The 16,156-nt window shown below is 39.0% G+C and overlaps 1 protein-coding gene across 2 annotated transcripts in view; it reads left to right on the top strand.

Moving 5' to 3' along the window:
* CMTM5 (CKLF like MARVEL transmembrane domain containing 5) overlaps positions 1 to 8,054 on the top strand; it is a 49,346-nt gene extending 41,292 nt beyond the window's left edge. For both annotated transcript variants that reach the window (XM_089678161.1, XM_089678162.1), the window contains exons 4-5: positions 5,135 to 5,222; positions 7,783 to 8,054. In XM_089678161.1, coding sequence (XP_089534287.1) covers positions 5,135 to 5,222; positions 7,783 to 7,799 — 105 coding nt within the window. In that variant the 3' untranslated portion in view covers positions 7,800 to 8,054. The remainder of the gene's footprint in view (positions 1 to 5,134; positions 5,223 to 7,782) is intronic.
* Positions 8,055 to 16,156: the final 8,102 nt, after the last annotated feature.

Genomic DNA, 16,156 nt, shown 5'->3' on the forward strand with positions numbered 1-16,156 from the left:
ATACCATCATTTTCCCAGTCCAATTGTGTGGAGGCAGATAATTATCATGTGTGCATATGTCTTTAAACTGGAGACAACAGGGCAAATAGCATTTATTAATAGTTGTAGGTTGAGCAGCAGTGAGATAAGCATGTCAATGGGATGAATAAACTATAAGCTATTATCACAAGACAAAAGGGGACAATTTGGTGCTGTACATTATAATGAGGCATGCAGACCACCTGTAGATGCTAAGATGTTTTTAACACTGGATTAAGTTTAACACCTAACATTGAATTTGAATTCTTGTCTGGGAACCTGTAGCTACACCAATAATGTGTGGCTTCAGGACTGAGCAAAGAAAAAAGTGTGCCAGAGTGTAGTGTACAGCAACTTTCTTTTACCTGTGAGTCCTTAAGATGGCCATACACTGTCTAAGTTCCTGATAAATGGGCCAAAATTAGCTTCAAAGATGGCCCTGTTGGCACCTTCACACCCAACATCCTTCAACTGAAAATTAAGGAGCTGGGTGGAAAATTGTCAGCTGAACAGCATCTGTATCCAAACAGATGCATTTGCTGTTTGGGTATTTTGGCACTGGCTGACAGAATACAATAGCAGCAGCATAGTATTCATCCAGTCAAGCTGTACAATGGCCACAGAGGAATCTGTCCAAAAAATTTTTGTTCAGCCAAAACAATCTGTATGACCAGTCTTAGTGCATTGGGATGGGAAATCAGCAGCTACTATGCCTAGAACAATTCAGCCAGCAATGAGGAATGTATGCTACTTAACCATGTTCAAGAAATTGACTGTCAGGGATTTATATATAAACTGTTGCTGTTAGGAATGGTAATCCTGAAATCTTTTATTTCTCCATTGATAGACCTTTAGAGCAAAGGACAAACCTTGACCAGTTTGGTGTCAATACACTTTTTTCAGAGTGCAAATAACCCATCTGTTTGGTCATAGACATAAGATAGTGGATGGAAATAAAGCAGGATGTATTCTTAATGATCATTATGTGGCTATACATTCAGTATATGCTGCATTTGTAAACAATGAAGAAGGAGCATACATGTATGCATAGCATGCAGAAAAATTGAGACAAAAACCTGTAACCCCTGTGCTCATGATAAGTGAAACATGCCACAGGAAAGAGCTTAGGTGTTTTTTTCTAAGTACCTATACAGAATAGACAATTTCCTCAGGTACTAGTTCAGCAACCAACCCACAGAAACACCAAAGGCTTGAAGCATTGGTCTAGTCATTATTCTGTATTATCTAGCCTGACAGAGGCCCCGCTCACATTCCCTTCCTGGAGTTCACAGTCCATTCCAAGTCACTGCAACAGCAGTGAAATGATAAATTAGACAAGACAGCGTATAGAATGACATTTCTATAGTTTCTATTTTTGTAGCACGTCTGGGATTTTTCTAGTAACTTTTGTTGTTGCATTGTATAATTGCTGGTTGTGCTGTGATGTTCTGTAAAGGTCTCTTTTCACACTATCATATAGAACCAACTGAAATGCAAACAGTGTTTATTAGCAGTGTAATCACACAAGACAATGCAGAGATGCTTGACATTCACACTATCCTTTCTGAGTAGAACTGTTCTGCCTTAACATTCTGTAGACCAATTCAGACTAAGCTTACTGATCCTTGAGTTCTGTATATAGACAAAGAAAAGGAACAATATGTTAATAAATCCTAATGCATTAAACTAGTCACTAGCAGAATTAGTTCTCACTTGTGGGTACAGATCTGCTGAATTTATCGTATAACATTCTGTGTAAATGTTTAATTGATGACAGCTTCAAAAATGGTACCCTGATCTTAAATTGTTCCCAAAGCAAGGATGTGTTACCTAGCTGGTATGATATCGATTTTTCCCTGTTTTGAAATATTTGCTAAATTTTGTTACTTCCTACTGCAATTATTTAAAGTGTATGTTTGGGTAAATAATATATATATATATATATATAATCAGTATGCAAAACAAAAATCAACAGTGTTCAAATCTACGTTATAACTGAAAATGGCATCTGCCAGCACAGTATTCATAGATTTAATTATGGTACACATAACCTTCCTAAATATCAAGTTCACCTTTAAAACATGTCACATTGGAACACTTGTATTTAGAGTGAAACATGTAACATGCTCCCGGATTGCTCCCCACCCCTCTTTCCTCTTGACAGCCTGCAGAGCCACATCATTCATTCACAGAGCTGTGAATAAATAAACTACTAGTTCCATATGCCACCACGACAATACTAGTAGTTCTCAATGGACTACGAGTGTGCTGATCAGCACGCTTGTAGTTTAATTTCTCTTCCTACAGCTACAATGGATATAAAAATTTTAAACACCCTGTTAAAATGTTAGGTTACTGTGATGTAAAAAAATTAGACAAAGATAAATAATTTCAGAACTTTTTCTACCTTTAATGTGACCTATAAACTGTACAACTCAATTGAAAACAAACTGAAATATTTTAGGGGGGAAGTAAACATAAAAAAGTAAAATAATGTGGTTGCATAAGTGTGCACACCCTCTTATAATTGGGGATGTAGCTGTGTTCAGAATTAAGCAATCACATTCACAATCATGTTAAATAGGAGTCAGTACACACCTGCCATCATTTAAAGTGCCTCTGATAAACCCCAAATAAAGTTCAGCTGTTTTAGTTGGTCTTTTCTGACATTTTCTTAGTCACATCCTACAGCAAAAAGCCATGGCAGAGAGCTTCCAAAGCACCAGAGGGATCTCATTGTTAAAAGGTATCAGTCAGAAGAAGGGTACAAATAATTTCCAGGGCATTAGATATACCATGGAATACAGTGAAGACAGTCATCATCAAGTGGAGAAAATATGGTGCAACAGTGACATTACCAAGAACTGGACGTCCCTCCAAAATTGATGAAAAGACGAGAAGAAAACTGGTCTGGGAGGTGCCAAGATGCCTACAGCAGCATTAAAGGAGCTGCAGGAATATCTGGCAAGTACTGGCTGTGTGGTACATGTGATAACAATCTCCCATATTCTTCATATGTCTGGGCTGTAGGGTACAGTGCCAAGACAGAAGCCTTTTCTTACAAAGAAGAATATCCAAGCCTGAATAAATTTTGCAAAAACACATCTGAAGTCTCCCAAAAGCATGTGGGAAAATGTGTTATGGTCTGATGAAACCAAGGTTGAACTTTTTGTCCATAATTCCAAAAGATATGTTTGGCACAAAAACACTGCACATCACCAAAAGAACACCATACCCACAGTGAAACATGGTGTTTTTTTTCAGCTGGAACGGGGGCATAGAGGGTAGAGGGAATTAGAAGAGTTCCAAATACCAATCAATATTGGCACAAAACCTTCAGGCTTCTGCTAGAAAGCTGAACATGAAGAGGAACTTCATCTTTCAGCATGAAAATGACCCAAAGCATACATCCAAATCAACAAAGGCATGGCTTCACCAGAAGAAAATTAAAGTTTTGGAATGGCCCAGCCAGAGCCCAGACATGAACAGAGGGCTGTACACAGGAGATGCCCTCACAATCTGACAGCTTTGGAGTGTTTTTGCAAGGAAGAGTGGGCAAATATTGCCAAGTCAAGATGTGCCATGCTGATAGACTCATACCCAAAAGACTGAGTGCTGCAATAAAATCAAAAGGTGCTTCCAAAAAATATTAGTTTAAGGGTGTGCACACTTTTGCAACCATATTATTTTAGTTTTTTTTTCACTTTCCTCCACCTAAAAGATTTCAGTTTGTTAAAGGTTGAAAAAGTTCTGAAATTATTTATCTTTTGTCTCATATTTTTACATCACAGAAACCTAACATTTTAACAGGGGTGTGTAGACTTTTTATATCCACTGTATCTCACTGAAAGCCCATACAGACATATGGTCAGAAAGCTGGAAAGAGAGTCTGACATTGCACCCATGATTCACTAATCGTGGTTGCAATGCTTTACAGGCTGTAGGAAAAAATAATAAACACTTTTTTTCTACAAAAAATATGTGCATTTATTATTTTTTCCTTAAAGGTGAAATTGGTGTAAATTGGGCCTTTTGGAAACACTAGATTTCAGTTGACCATTGTGTTGGGTCTGCATGAAGCAATACAGCCGAATGGGAGTGGTGTGAATGGGCCCTACTGGTTGTTCCCTTTTGGTTTTGTGCTGAGATAACATCCAGGTAGCATGAAGTATAGAGGTAGTACAGATGGAGGTTGCTGGTAAATCACCAGGTAAGGGAACAATGTAGTTTATACTTTTATGGAATACTGCATAGTTTCAATGTTATTACATGTTTTCAGGGGTGTATGTGTGCAGAGCAGACAGCAAAAATTAGCCTTGGGTGTATGTAACTGATATCCAGCCAACAAAATACTAAGGAAATTCTAAACATACTTTTAATAGCATTTAAACCTTGGAAACTTTTCACCTTGCTGATCCCAGCTGATAATACTTCTCAATGTCTTAATAGGTTTTGCCACTTTATAATGAAATGTGTTCTTTGGTGATTCAGATACCATGACTCCTTCCTTTCTTCTTCTTTTGTCAACACTCCCTCTAATTCCAGTCATTATTGTTTTGTGTTTACTAAGTGATGATGGCTTCTGTTCCCTAAACTGTTGTTTTTCTAATCTTTATTAGATGTTTAAGTAGTGGGTGGTAAGTAGAATATCCACAAGGTAGCAGACAATTGCAAAATAACTGTACATGAACAGCTTCTGTGAACTGTTCTTATAAATTTACCCTGAAACAGCTTTTTGACAGTTTAGGTTATTTTTAACTGACTAGATTCTAAAGGGATATACTTTTACTAGTAACTATATTCTCGTTTCAATCATTTTTATTGTAATTATTTCAAATAAACAAAACAATAGACACAGCATCCATTTCCTGATGAAGCATAACATGTAGATCTGGGTACAGATAGGATTCAATAGAAATCAAGAGATGATGTACCATATATTACTTGTAAAGAACATAACTGTGATCAATCAAAAGATTTAAACATGTTCAGCGTAACTATAACTGGGCCTCCAGTAATGGAATGCACTGAGAATTTAGGGATGTAACTATATTCTATTTATTGCGTTACTTCTTTACTTGTTTGAAACATTTACCTTATTCCTGGTTTCCCTCAGCTTTTTGGCTTCATATTGGTTGGTGTGTTCTCTTATGATGCATACAGCATATACAAAATGGAGATTATCGACAAATCAGCAGAGAGAGGTAAGCTTTTAAACTCACTTTGTCTGCTCAGTTTATCTTCATTGCCATATCCAGTGGCTTTGCCTATTGGACTGTAAATTATATAACCATTAAATATATTCTTTCCCTGATAAACATATATTCTATTATAGCCCAAATCTAGGTTGGGTAGCTTCCACATTGTGGCAGTCCCTGCAAAATCTGTTAAACATTTTTTTTCCCCACTTCCTTCTGGCTAGTCACACGATGTCCTGCAGCCATTTCTTTCTTCTCCCTTTTGCAGTGGTGGGTAGTCCTGTATGCTGCAGAGAACAGCTCGCACATAGCCCCTGAGCAGGGGCGGACTGACAACTCATGGGGCCCCCGGGCAATAGGGGATCATGGGGCCCCTGTGTCCTTGCCCAAACTCAAAAAAGCCTATGAAAAATGTACCAGGGGCATCTCATGGGGCCCCCTACTGACCCCAGGCCCTCGGGCAGTGCCCGAGTTTCCAAATGGTCAGTCCGCCCCTGCCCCTGAGATAGACATACAGATATATAAAAGCTCCCCAAGCTGACTGTTGAATAGGGCCAACATATTCTAGTGGGCTTCACAAGTCCTACAATGTTGGCACCATAAATTAAATGTTGGGGTGGAATTATTTAATAACATAGTGATAAATGAATCAACCCAATGCCATCAGCTACTGGTCTAAAGATGTAAATGATTTTTATTCACAAAGTAGCACAGACATGTAGCAACTCTTTGTGAATATAAAATAGTTGTACGTATGATTACATGCACACCATTGTGGCTTTGCCTACATGCTTTTGGTGTTTCACATAAAAAATATTGCAAATGCTTTCAGTCACACTTCATGGACCAGCATAGATCTACGTTTGCTTATTAAATCATAGCTAAACATAAGAGCAATGTGTAGTATATTGAAGCTTACCAAACTTTTTACCAGTTTTTTTTTCAGGTTAAAGCGGAGCTCCACCCAAAAGGGGAACATCCGCTTTAAGGCCTCGTACCCCGCTCCCCGTTAAGGATTGGCACCTTTGGGGAATGGGTACCTGATTTTGACAGGAAGTTGTCTTCCCTCCCAGTAGTCTTCAGGGACATGAGACAGGTCCCAGCAGACTACGGGACCATTCACAAGGTGCAGTGCTACTCGCACATGCACAGTGGACACCTGGCTGTGAAGACGCAAGTTGTCACAGCTGGGTGCCCACACTTTAGGTGCTGGTGCCAGGGAGAGAGGATGGCCAGTGAAACTGGCTGCGGTGAGGACACCACTGGATCGTGGGACAGGTGAGCATTTTTTAAAAGTCATCAGCTACAGTTTTTGTAGCTGCTGACTTTTATTTTTTAAGATTTTGACTGGAGCTCTGCTTTAAGAAGATTTTCAGCAAGTACAGAAAATACCTATTGATCTTGCCAAAAATGCAGGGTCTCTGTCACTTCCTGTGAGCTAAACGTTTAAAATCTTTGTGTATACTAATATCCATGTAATAGAGATGAACAAAACAGACATACACTATATTTCCAAAAGAATTGGGACGCCTGCCTTTACACACACATGAACTTTAATGGCATCCCAGTAATCCGTAGGGTTCAATATTGAGTTGGCCCACCCTTTGCAGCTATAACAGCTTCAACTCTTCTGGGAAGGCTGTCCACAAGGTTTAGGAGTGTGTCTATGAGAAAGTTTGACCATTCTTCCAGAAGCGCATTTGTGAGGTCAGGCACTGATGTCGGACCAGTAGGGATGGTTCACAGTCTCCCCTCTAATTCATCCCAAAGGTGTTCTATCGGGTTGAGTTCAGGACTCTGTGCAGGCCAGTCAAGTTCCTCCATCCCAAACTCGCTTATCCATGTCTGTGTGCACTGGTGCAAAGTCATGTTGGAACAGGAAGGGGCCATCCCCAAACTCTTCCCACAGAGTTGGGAGCATGAAATTGTCAAAAATGTCTTGGTATGCTGATGCCTTAAGAGTTCCCTTCACTGGAACTAAGGGGCCAAGCCCAACCCCTGAAAAACAACCCCACACCATAATCCCCCCTCCACCAAACATTACACTTGGCACAGTGCAGTCAGGCAAGTGCTGTTCTCCTGGCAACCAACAAACCCAGGCACATCCATTGGATTGCCAGAGAGAGAAGCGTGATTCGTCACTCCAGAGAACATGTCTCCACTGCTCTAAAGTTCAGTGGCGGCGTACTTTACACCACTGCATCTGATGCTTGGCATTGCACATAGTGATGTAAGGCTTGGATGCAGCTGTTTGGTCATGGAAACCCATTCCATATAGCTCTCTACGCACTGTTGTTATGCTAATCTGAAGGCCACACAAAGTTTGGAGGTCTTTAACTATTGACTCTGCAGACAAATGGCGACTTCTGCACTTCAGCATGCGCTGGACTCTACTATTTGAAAGTGACCCATCTGCCCCTCAGCAGCCCATCACACTAAATAACCAATAGGAAGGCAAAGGAAATGAAACAGGTGGCACCAGCTAAAATACACATGAAAATTTCTACTGCATTCTGTATTTTCTCTTAGATATCTCTCATTCTAGATTAATTTCTCTGTGTTGTAGGTGCTGCTGATGTGTGAGGACCATGCACCAAGACTGATATCCTACTCTGGGAGATGACCTGGGCATTTTAGTATTGTGTGGTTCATTTTTCAACCATGATGAATTTAACGCTTGTCAGATTTTAAACTTATTCTAGATTCTCAGTATACAGTATATGTTCTACACTCCTGTTATGAGCCAAAACAACTAAAGCAATTTGTTACAAAGAGATGTACAATGTTAAGGTTATATAAATGTGTGCCTATTAAAACATGTGATTCTTCTATATGTAAGACACTGGTGCTGTAGTAGCTTTTATTTCAAATACGTGACCTTGCCAAATAGGCAGAAAATGAAGTATACAGTAAATGACACCTAATGGAGTAAAACCAGTAGATTCAGAAAGATAGGTATCTAAAACTACTTGATTTTCATGAAAATATGAAATGTCTTTTCTAATAAGGGATACCTGTCAATCTTAATACAGATTGTTTTATTACTGGAAAGAGTAACACATTTTTTGTCAATGTTGTGCTTTTAGCTAGCAAACATTTCCATTTACAGCCCAACCTGCATTGAAATTGTCATTGCTTTTTATATTCACGCAAGCATTGAATGCAGAAGACCATCAAGCACCCATGTTATTAATATTTCCAGATCCAAGCAGTCAGGGACTTTAAAGGTGCTTATCAACACTCTATAGAACTAGAATTTAAAACTTCAACAAAGTTTATTGAGTTACATAACTAAGATGTTTCATAAAACAACCACATTTTCACAAGGTCTAGCTGACCTCATTTTTACAGCGGAACATTGGTTTTATCAATCCCAACATGTTTCACCCAGAGGGGCTTCTTCAGTGGAAAAAAAGACTGATGATCAAAAGCTATATAAAAGACATACAAGAAAATATATAAGTGGACAATACATAAACAATTTACAATAACAATACTTGATATTGCTATATCTGCCGCTAAAACCAAATCATGCTTACCCTGCTATTTATCTTTCATTTATAGGAGGGAAAGTTAAACAAGCCTCAAAATGGCATCAATATACCAGAGGTACAAGTAGCTAGATTTTTAGGGAACACTTCCTGGGAATACAGTAAATGCAAATAAAGCTTCACATAAAAGAAATAGAATACCTATTTTGCATGGCAGGCCTGTACATGAATGCACAACTACTGGTTTACTTCTAGTTATCACTTAATTCAACAAGTTCTTTTGTTCGATTTGTACATATGACTTTAATGGAGGATGAAGTACAAGCAGCTAGAGTTCAGGCAATGCTTGTATATTTCCATTGCTGGAGTGAAACAAATATAAAACAAATGCCAAAGGAAAGTATTGTTTCTACCTATCTACCTACCTGGCATACATCCTATCTGGTATACAGTGAAGCAGCATGGAATGACTCTATTGGAGTTGTACAGCTGTATTGAACCCCAAACCAAAAACGTAATACATTGCAGCTTACCAATCATTAGATGGTGGTTGTACTGGTTTTCTTTTCTTAGGCTTGTTTTCTCTCATTTTTCACCTGGTGATCTGGCCAGTAACACACCTCTTATATTAGAGTGCCCCCACTCTGGATGAACCAGCACACCTTTGGACAGCAGCATTGTCAATCTGAGAGGGAGGGTAGTGTTAGATTTACTAGCAGATTTACATACAGTAACAAATTGAAGCTAAACTCCAGCTAATACTTTATTAACAGTTACAACAAGCAGTTTTTTTACTTTAGGGATAAAGGTTTTACATAAATAAAAGCTGATCATGGTAATCACCCCTGCTAGTGTTAAATGATTTGTCTCATCTTTAAAATGGATTCATTCTGCTGGAGGCCTTGTTCTTTTGAAAAACAACAGACTTACTGGCTGGATCACCAGATGAACATAGAAGAAAGAAAGCCTAAAAAAGAAAATGAATACAGCTATTACATCTAAGAATTGGTAAGCTGCAATATAATAAAAGCTTGTTTTTGTGTTTAGTTCAAGAAAGGAGACTTTAAGCAATGCTAACTGTATGTAAATAAATGTCTCTAAGAGGAAGGAACTCTGGACTCTGGGATTTTTCTATGGCTGGTTTGTTAATTCTTCTCCCATTATTCACTCTCTATTATTATTCACTTCAACTCTAACAGCTGTATACACTTTATGGAGTGGAATCTTTTTTAATTTTCAGCTTATTGGATAAACAATAATCTTGTCATTATGTATGGTACCAAATTGATACATATACACTGCTCAAAAAAATTTAAGGAACATTTTGAAAACACATCAGTAGGGAAAAATATCATGCTGGATATCTATACTGATATCGACAGGGTAATGTGTTAGGAAAGTAAGGATGCCCCATCGTTTGATGGAAATGAAAATTATCAACCTACAGAGGACTGAATTCAAAGACACCCCGAAAATGAAAGTGAAAAAATTATGCAGCAGGCTAGCCCATTTTGCTGAAATTTCATTGCAGCAACTCAAAATGGTACTCAGTAGTTTGTATGGCCCTCATGTGCTTGTATGCATGTCTGACAACGTCATGCTCCTGATAAAACGACGGATGGTGTCCTGGGGTATCTCCTCCCAGATCTGGACCAGGGCATCATTGAGCTCTTGGACAGTCTGAGGTGCAACCTGGTGGCGTCAGACGGACCGAAACATGATATGCCAGAGGTGTTCTATTGGATTTAGGTCAGGCGAGCGTGGGGGCCATTCAATGGTATCAATTCCTTCATCCTCCAGAAACTGCCTGCATACTCTCGCCATCTGAGGCCGGGGATTGTTGTAGGAACCTAGGACCCACTGCACCAGTGTAGGGTGTGACAATGGCTCCAATGATTTCATCCTGATACCTAATGGCAGTCAGGGTGCCATTGTCTAGCCTGTAGAGGTCTGTGCGTCCCTCCATGGATATGCCTTCCTAGACCATCACTGACCCACCACCAAAACGGTCATGCTGAACGATGTTACAGGCAGCATAACGTTCTTCACGGCTTCTCCAGAACCTTTCATGTCTGTCACATGTGCTCAGGGTGAACATGCTCTCATCTGTAAAGAGCACAGGGCTTCAGTGGCGGACCTGCCAATTCTGGTGTTCAATGGCAAATGCCAATTAAGCTCTATGGTGCTGGGCAGTGAGCACAGGGCGCACTAGAGGATGTTGGGTCCTCAGGCCACCCTCATGAATTCTGTTTCTGATTGTTTGGTCAGAGACATTCACACCAGTCGCCTGCTGGAGGTTATTTCGTAGGGCTCTGGCAGTGCTCATCCTGTTCCTCCTTGCACAAAGGAGCAGATACTGTTACTGCTAGAGGGCTAAGGACCTTCTATGGCCCTGTCCAGCTCTGCTAGAGTAACTGCCTGTCTTCTGGAATCTCCTCCATGCTTTTGAGACTGTGCTGGGAGACACAGCAAACCTTCTGACGGTGGAGTTGGACTGCATGTGCAACCTCTGTAGGGTCCAGGTATCACCTCAAGCTACCAATATGACACTGACCCTAGCCAAATGCAAAACTAGTGAAAAACAGTTATAAGAGATGAGTAGGGAAAAAAATGTCAGTGGCCTCCACCTGTAAAACCATTCCTGTTCTGGGGGTCGTCTCACTCTTGCCCATCTAGTGCACCTATTGTTAATTTAATTAACACCAAAGCAGCTGAAACTGAATAACAACCCCTTCTGCTACTTAACTGGCCAGATCAATATCCCAGGAGTTTAATTGTCTTGATGCTATACTCTGATTAAAAAGTGTTCATTTTTTTTTGAGCAGTATATAATTTTAGGGACAAACAAGTCTATCTTTGGTGGTATCTTCCAAAATGTATTTTATTTATTTATTTATTTTGTATAACCTAAGAGAAATACTAAGCTGCTGAAGCCAATTTACACTTCTACAGTACATGATGTCATGTATGTATGTGCACTTTTTCTACACCACTTCCCACTGATTTCCTACTGCTAAAGTTGCTGAAGGTTAGGAAAGCTAGCAGTGGATTTTCTCTGATTTGTGGGAAACATTACAAGCTCCATTTTCATTACATGTAATGTAAGATCTGAGGGACTGGGAGATGCAAAACCAAGACAAGGCAAGAACTCACTGGAAATGATTTACTAAAGACAAATAGGCTGCTCACTTTGCAAGGGAAATTGTACTTTGCTGTGGAGTTTTTACTTTGCAAAGAATACCCAATTACATGAAAGGAAGATAAAAAAAAACAGAGTTTTTGTTTGCAAATGGTTGGATGACGGAAGTCAGCAGAGCTTCACCTTATTCACTAACCTCTGGGGAAACTTCCTTTGCAAAGTGCTGTTGCCTTTAATAAGTCAACCACCTGTCTCAATTTGGATGTTACTTAGTCTGCATACCATGATTTGCACTAGTGTACATTGACCAAAAAATAATTGGGTAATGACTCAAAATGTTAAAGTCAAATACAGGCAGTCACATAGCATTTTCAGAAGGAAAGCTAGGGCAACCTCCTTTTATTTTTTTCTTTCAGTATAGGTAAAGGAGAGGCTCATTTGTATAATTCTTTTTGTTTCTATTTTTTCTGGCTAAGAAGGAATGATCTGTTTAGTCAAACATTTACTTTAAATGTTTTTCAGTATGTGTTGCAACATGTTCAACTGTAAACTGTTTTCTTTGCATTTTTTTTTTGTGAATCTGTTACATCACTTCTTATATGGAGATCCCACCAGTAACAAGCTTCCTGTTGCTGACTGGCAAGGCTTAGCTGCTGCTTTTCAGGCTGTGCTTCCTCGTTTGGCCATTGGGCTGCCTATCAGGTCTATCAGATAGGTAGAAAAATGGCCAGCTGAAGGTGACCACAAGACAGGCTGACAATGCTGCTAGTTGAGACACAGTGACATAGCGTTGTCAGCTGGACACAGGAAGTGTGATTACTGGCAGGATTTCCAGGTAGGAAGTTATGCAACTTACAGAAACATAGATTTACAGTTTACAATTACTTTAAGTCCACCACTTATGTTGGCTGCTTTTATAAACGGAGCAAAAATTAGAGCTCTGAAATACTTACCTATTAGCTAAAGCAAGTTCCCTCTAGATAAGACTGACTGTTGACATTTCTCTGTCATGGACAGGTTCTCATTGGATGCCCCTAGAGCCTTGTGCCCAGACTGGCTGCTGGCCTGATTTCCAGTGTAACATATAACCTTCTTTGTGCCAAATGCAGTTTAAACACCATTGCTTTCTACCTTTCTTCATGATAGAAGAAAGAAGAAAAATGAAGGGTTCACAAATGTATTCAGTCTCTAAATTATCCCTATATAAAGCTTCCAATGTATTATTAATGAAAGTAATGAATTTTCTTGAATGACTGCCCCAAAGCATAATGTGATGAGTCTTTGATGTTTCCTGAAGATACTATTTGGCAGTACTGAATGTGTTACAAATTTATTAGCAGTTTTACATCAATTTAATGGTTTAGAGATTATTTCGATACTTTTAATAGTCTGTGATAACTTTTTTCTTACAGCTGATCTTGAGGGGGCCCAAAGCGAAAAATCGACTGTTGGTCCACTAATATTCCTTGTAGCTACCTTTAACTAAATATTAATCTGACTCCTCCAAATGTTTACCTTTCTCATTGGATCTCTGTCTATTGACTATAATGAAGAACCAGATCTGTTTGAAGAAAAATCTGTCATTGACCGTCTCTCCCTAAGCATATAACCTCTTACAGTTCCAGTCCTCACCACGGCTAATAGGCAGAAGGGAATATGAAGCACAGGCTGCAGAAACTCTGTGGAATCTTACCATGGGAAAGAGCAAAGCTTTGGGAGATTTGGGCAGACAATTTTTCTGTCTACTGTATGGCAAGCAGTGGACCAAAAGTAATTTTCTTTTGTATATTCTAGATACAAAGAGGAAAGAGAAACCACTCACTGTGTTAATTACCTCATTTTTTCCTCAGTCCAAGACAGAAGAGTCTATCCAAAGTACAAACATCCCAATGTGTTTCATTCAGAAAGGAGCTTCTTATGATTATAACAAATATAAAGAACTTGCTCCTGACATTGGTGACAGTGTGGGAGTTATAGCCTGGTGCTTTCTTTCTACTGTTGTATCTTGTAGTTTGCTATGAATCGACTGCCATGATGTGTGTACATCATTGCCTTCGTTTCTGCCCAGGACTAATGAATAGGTACAAGCAGACTTTACGTCCCCTTTCACTTACTCATTTCTGGTCAAAAATGGAACATACACTTATAAATAAGTCATGGTAACCAATTTACAGCAAACTGCAGATTTATTAGGGACACAATGTACACAAATATATTCAACAGCAATCAAAATGCAGCACCAATAGCAAAAAAATCAGCAGTCATCTTCAAATAATGGTGCCTTAGTAAATAGAAATCTGATTGCTTGCTATTGACTAAGAATTGTTGAATATCACATTTGCCATTTGCACAGCTTTAGTAGGTAAGCAAGTATATGTGTGTTGACAATTACAGAAAGTGAACAGTGCTACAGAGATGCACTGCCAGGCACAAGCACTGTGCATGAAGTACTCACCCTGCTAAGCAGAAACTATGTGTTTGTACATATACACATACTGCTGGGGTTTTTGCAGATCACAAAGACTGTGTGCAGAGAGCATCAACTCAAAGCAACTATATCCAACAATGTACCAGCTGTCAGAAAATGTGAAACAGACATAAATATGGTGACTAATATTAAACTAAAGGCAACAATGTGTAGCAAATAAAAGATAGAGTAATGATATATAAAACTGGAATGTGGCAAAATAATTACTAGGGTCATTGGTTTGAATCCCAACCACAGCATTACCTGCTTAGATATACATACAATCTTTTCGATATTCCCTCTACCACCCCCAAACAGTGCAACAACATATATCAGCAAATGTCCACATATGAGTCCATATATAGTGCTTTTCAATATATAGTGTTTTCCAACGTTGGAGACTCCTTCACTTTGCTGTTATTCAATCCAGGAACCTCAAATAAGGATACCTCAAAAAAATATAAACTTAATATAGTGCATTATCTTTAAACAAAAAAAAAAAACACTCGTGAAAAACCACACGTGAGAAGCTACAAGTGATTCCTCCTACACTCCCCCCAGTGACAAATCAACACTCCCAAAAGAACCAAAAAGTGATGAAGTGCAACACTCCACAACCAGTGTCACCATCCAAAGGTACTAGATGCCATTACCCTCTCATAGAGAAACACACGCATCCAAATAAAATAGTGCCATCTCTCTTGTGATTCAAAATACCATTACCCTCTTCCAATGCAGACCAAGCAAAAAATTCCTTCCGGGCAATCCAGAATTTCTCCCTCACCGGAAGCTTCCTATTGCTTCCAATTCACCTTCCCCGTTCCTCAAAGGGGCAGATAGTAAAAAGGCTCAGTGGAGTATATAAAAGGGTATCACAATTTTATTCATATCTTACATAGAAAACGCCAGAGTCAGAGGTGGTCTTAGTTACTACAAGTTTGCTTATCTGAGGTAATTATTTTTTAATCTGTCACAGCCTCGGTGACAGATTCTTAAAGTGGTCAAAATAAGAACTACCCGAATCTGGCGCAAGTGTCAAATCTTCTAAAGGAACTGTCACAAGGCTTATCTGTATAAGGCACATGCCATTTTAAAGGAGCCATACCACCAGAAAAGTGTACTGCTTTATTGAATTCCACTTTTTATCTTTTATTTTTATGTTTAAACAGCAAAGTAGTAAAGAAGAACCAGTGATATGATCTATGAAAATATGCACCAACCACTCAGTAATGTCCACTGCTTAGTCTGCAGTATAATATTGCTGTGGGGATTGGGTCATGATAGTGGTTGCACTGTTCTAACTCATCAGTGTTTCTGCACACAGCTGTAACAGTCATTCCCCAGCTTCCCTACATTATTATTATTATACAATATTTATATAGTGCCAAAAAGTTTGCTCAGCGCTGTACATTATAGTGGGGGACAGTGCATGAGACAATACAGTAACAACACAATACACGAGGCGTTCGAGAGCCCTGCTCCTTGGAGCTTACAACATGATTTCTCAATAGAAAAAACTGAAGTCCGAGGTATGCTATTAATAATTGTATTTTACTACATAATATATATAGTACAATATACTATATAATTAGAAATATACATATAAATATACATATTGGAGTAGCTACAATTCAGTTTTAAACTAAAAGCAGGTACCAGATAGCATTGTTTTACACCCTGGTCACACAAAACCCAGCTTTGAAATTGTGCAACTTACAGTGAAGTCGCACAATTTCAAAGTCGGATGAAATGTCGGTTTCAGGTGCGATTTGCAAGACATCTGACACAGATGTCTATGCAAATCGCACCAAATGTAGTGCATGTACTACTTTAGAAATCAGTG

This window comes from Staurois parvus, unplaced genomic scaffold (assembly GCF_062004578.1).
Source record: "Staurois parvus isolate SC_StPar_1 unplaced genomic scaffold, SC_StPar_1.0 ptg000199l, whole genome shotgun sequence".
In the NCBI taxonomy this organism is placed as follows: domain Eukaryota; kingdom Metazoa; phylum Chordata; class Amphibia; order Anura; family Ranidae; genus Staurois; species Staurois parvus.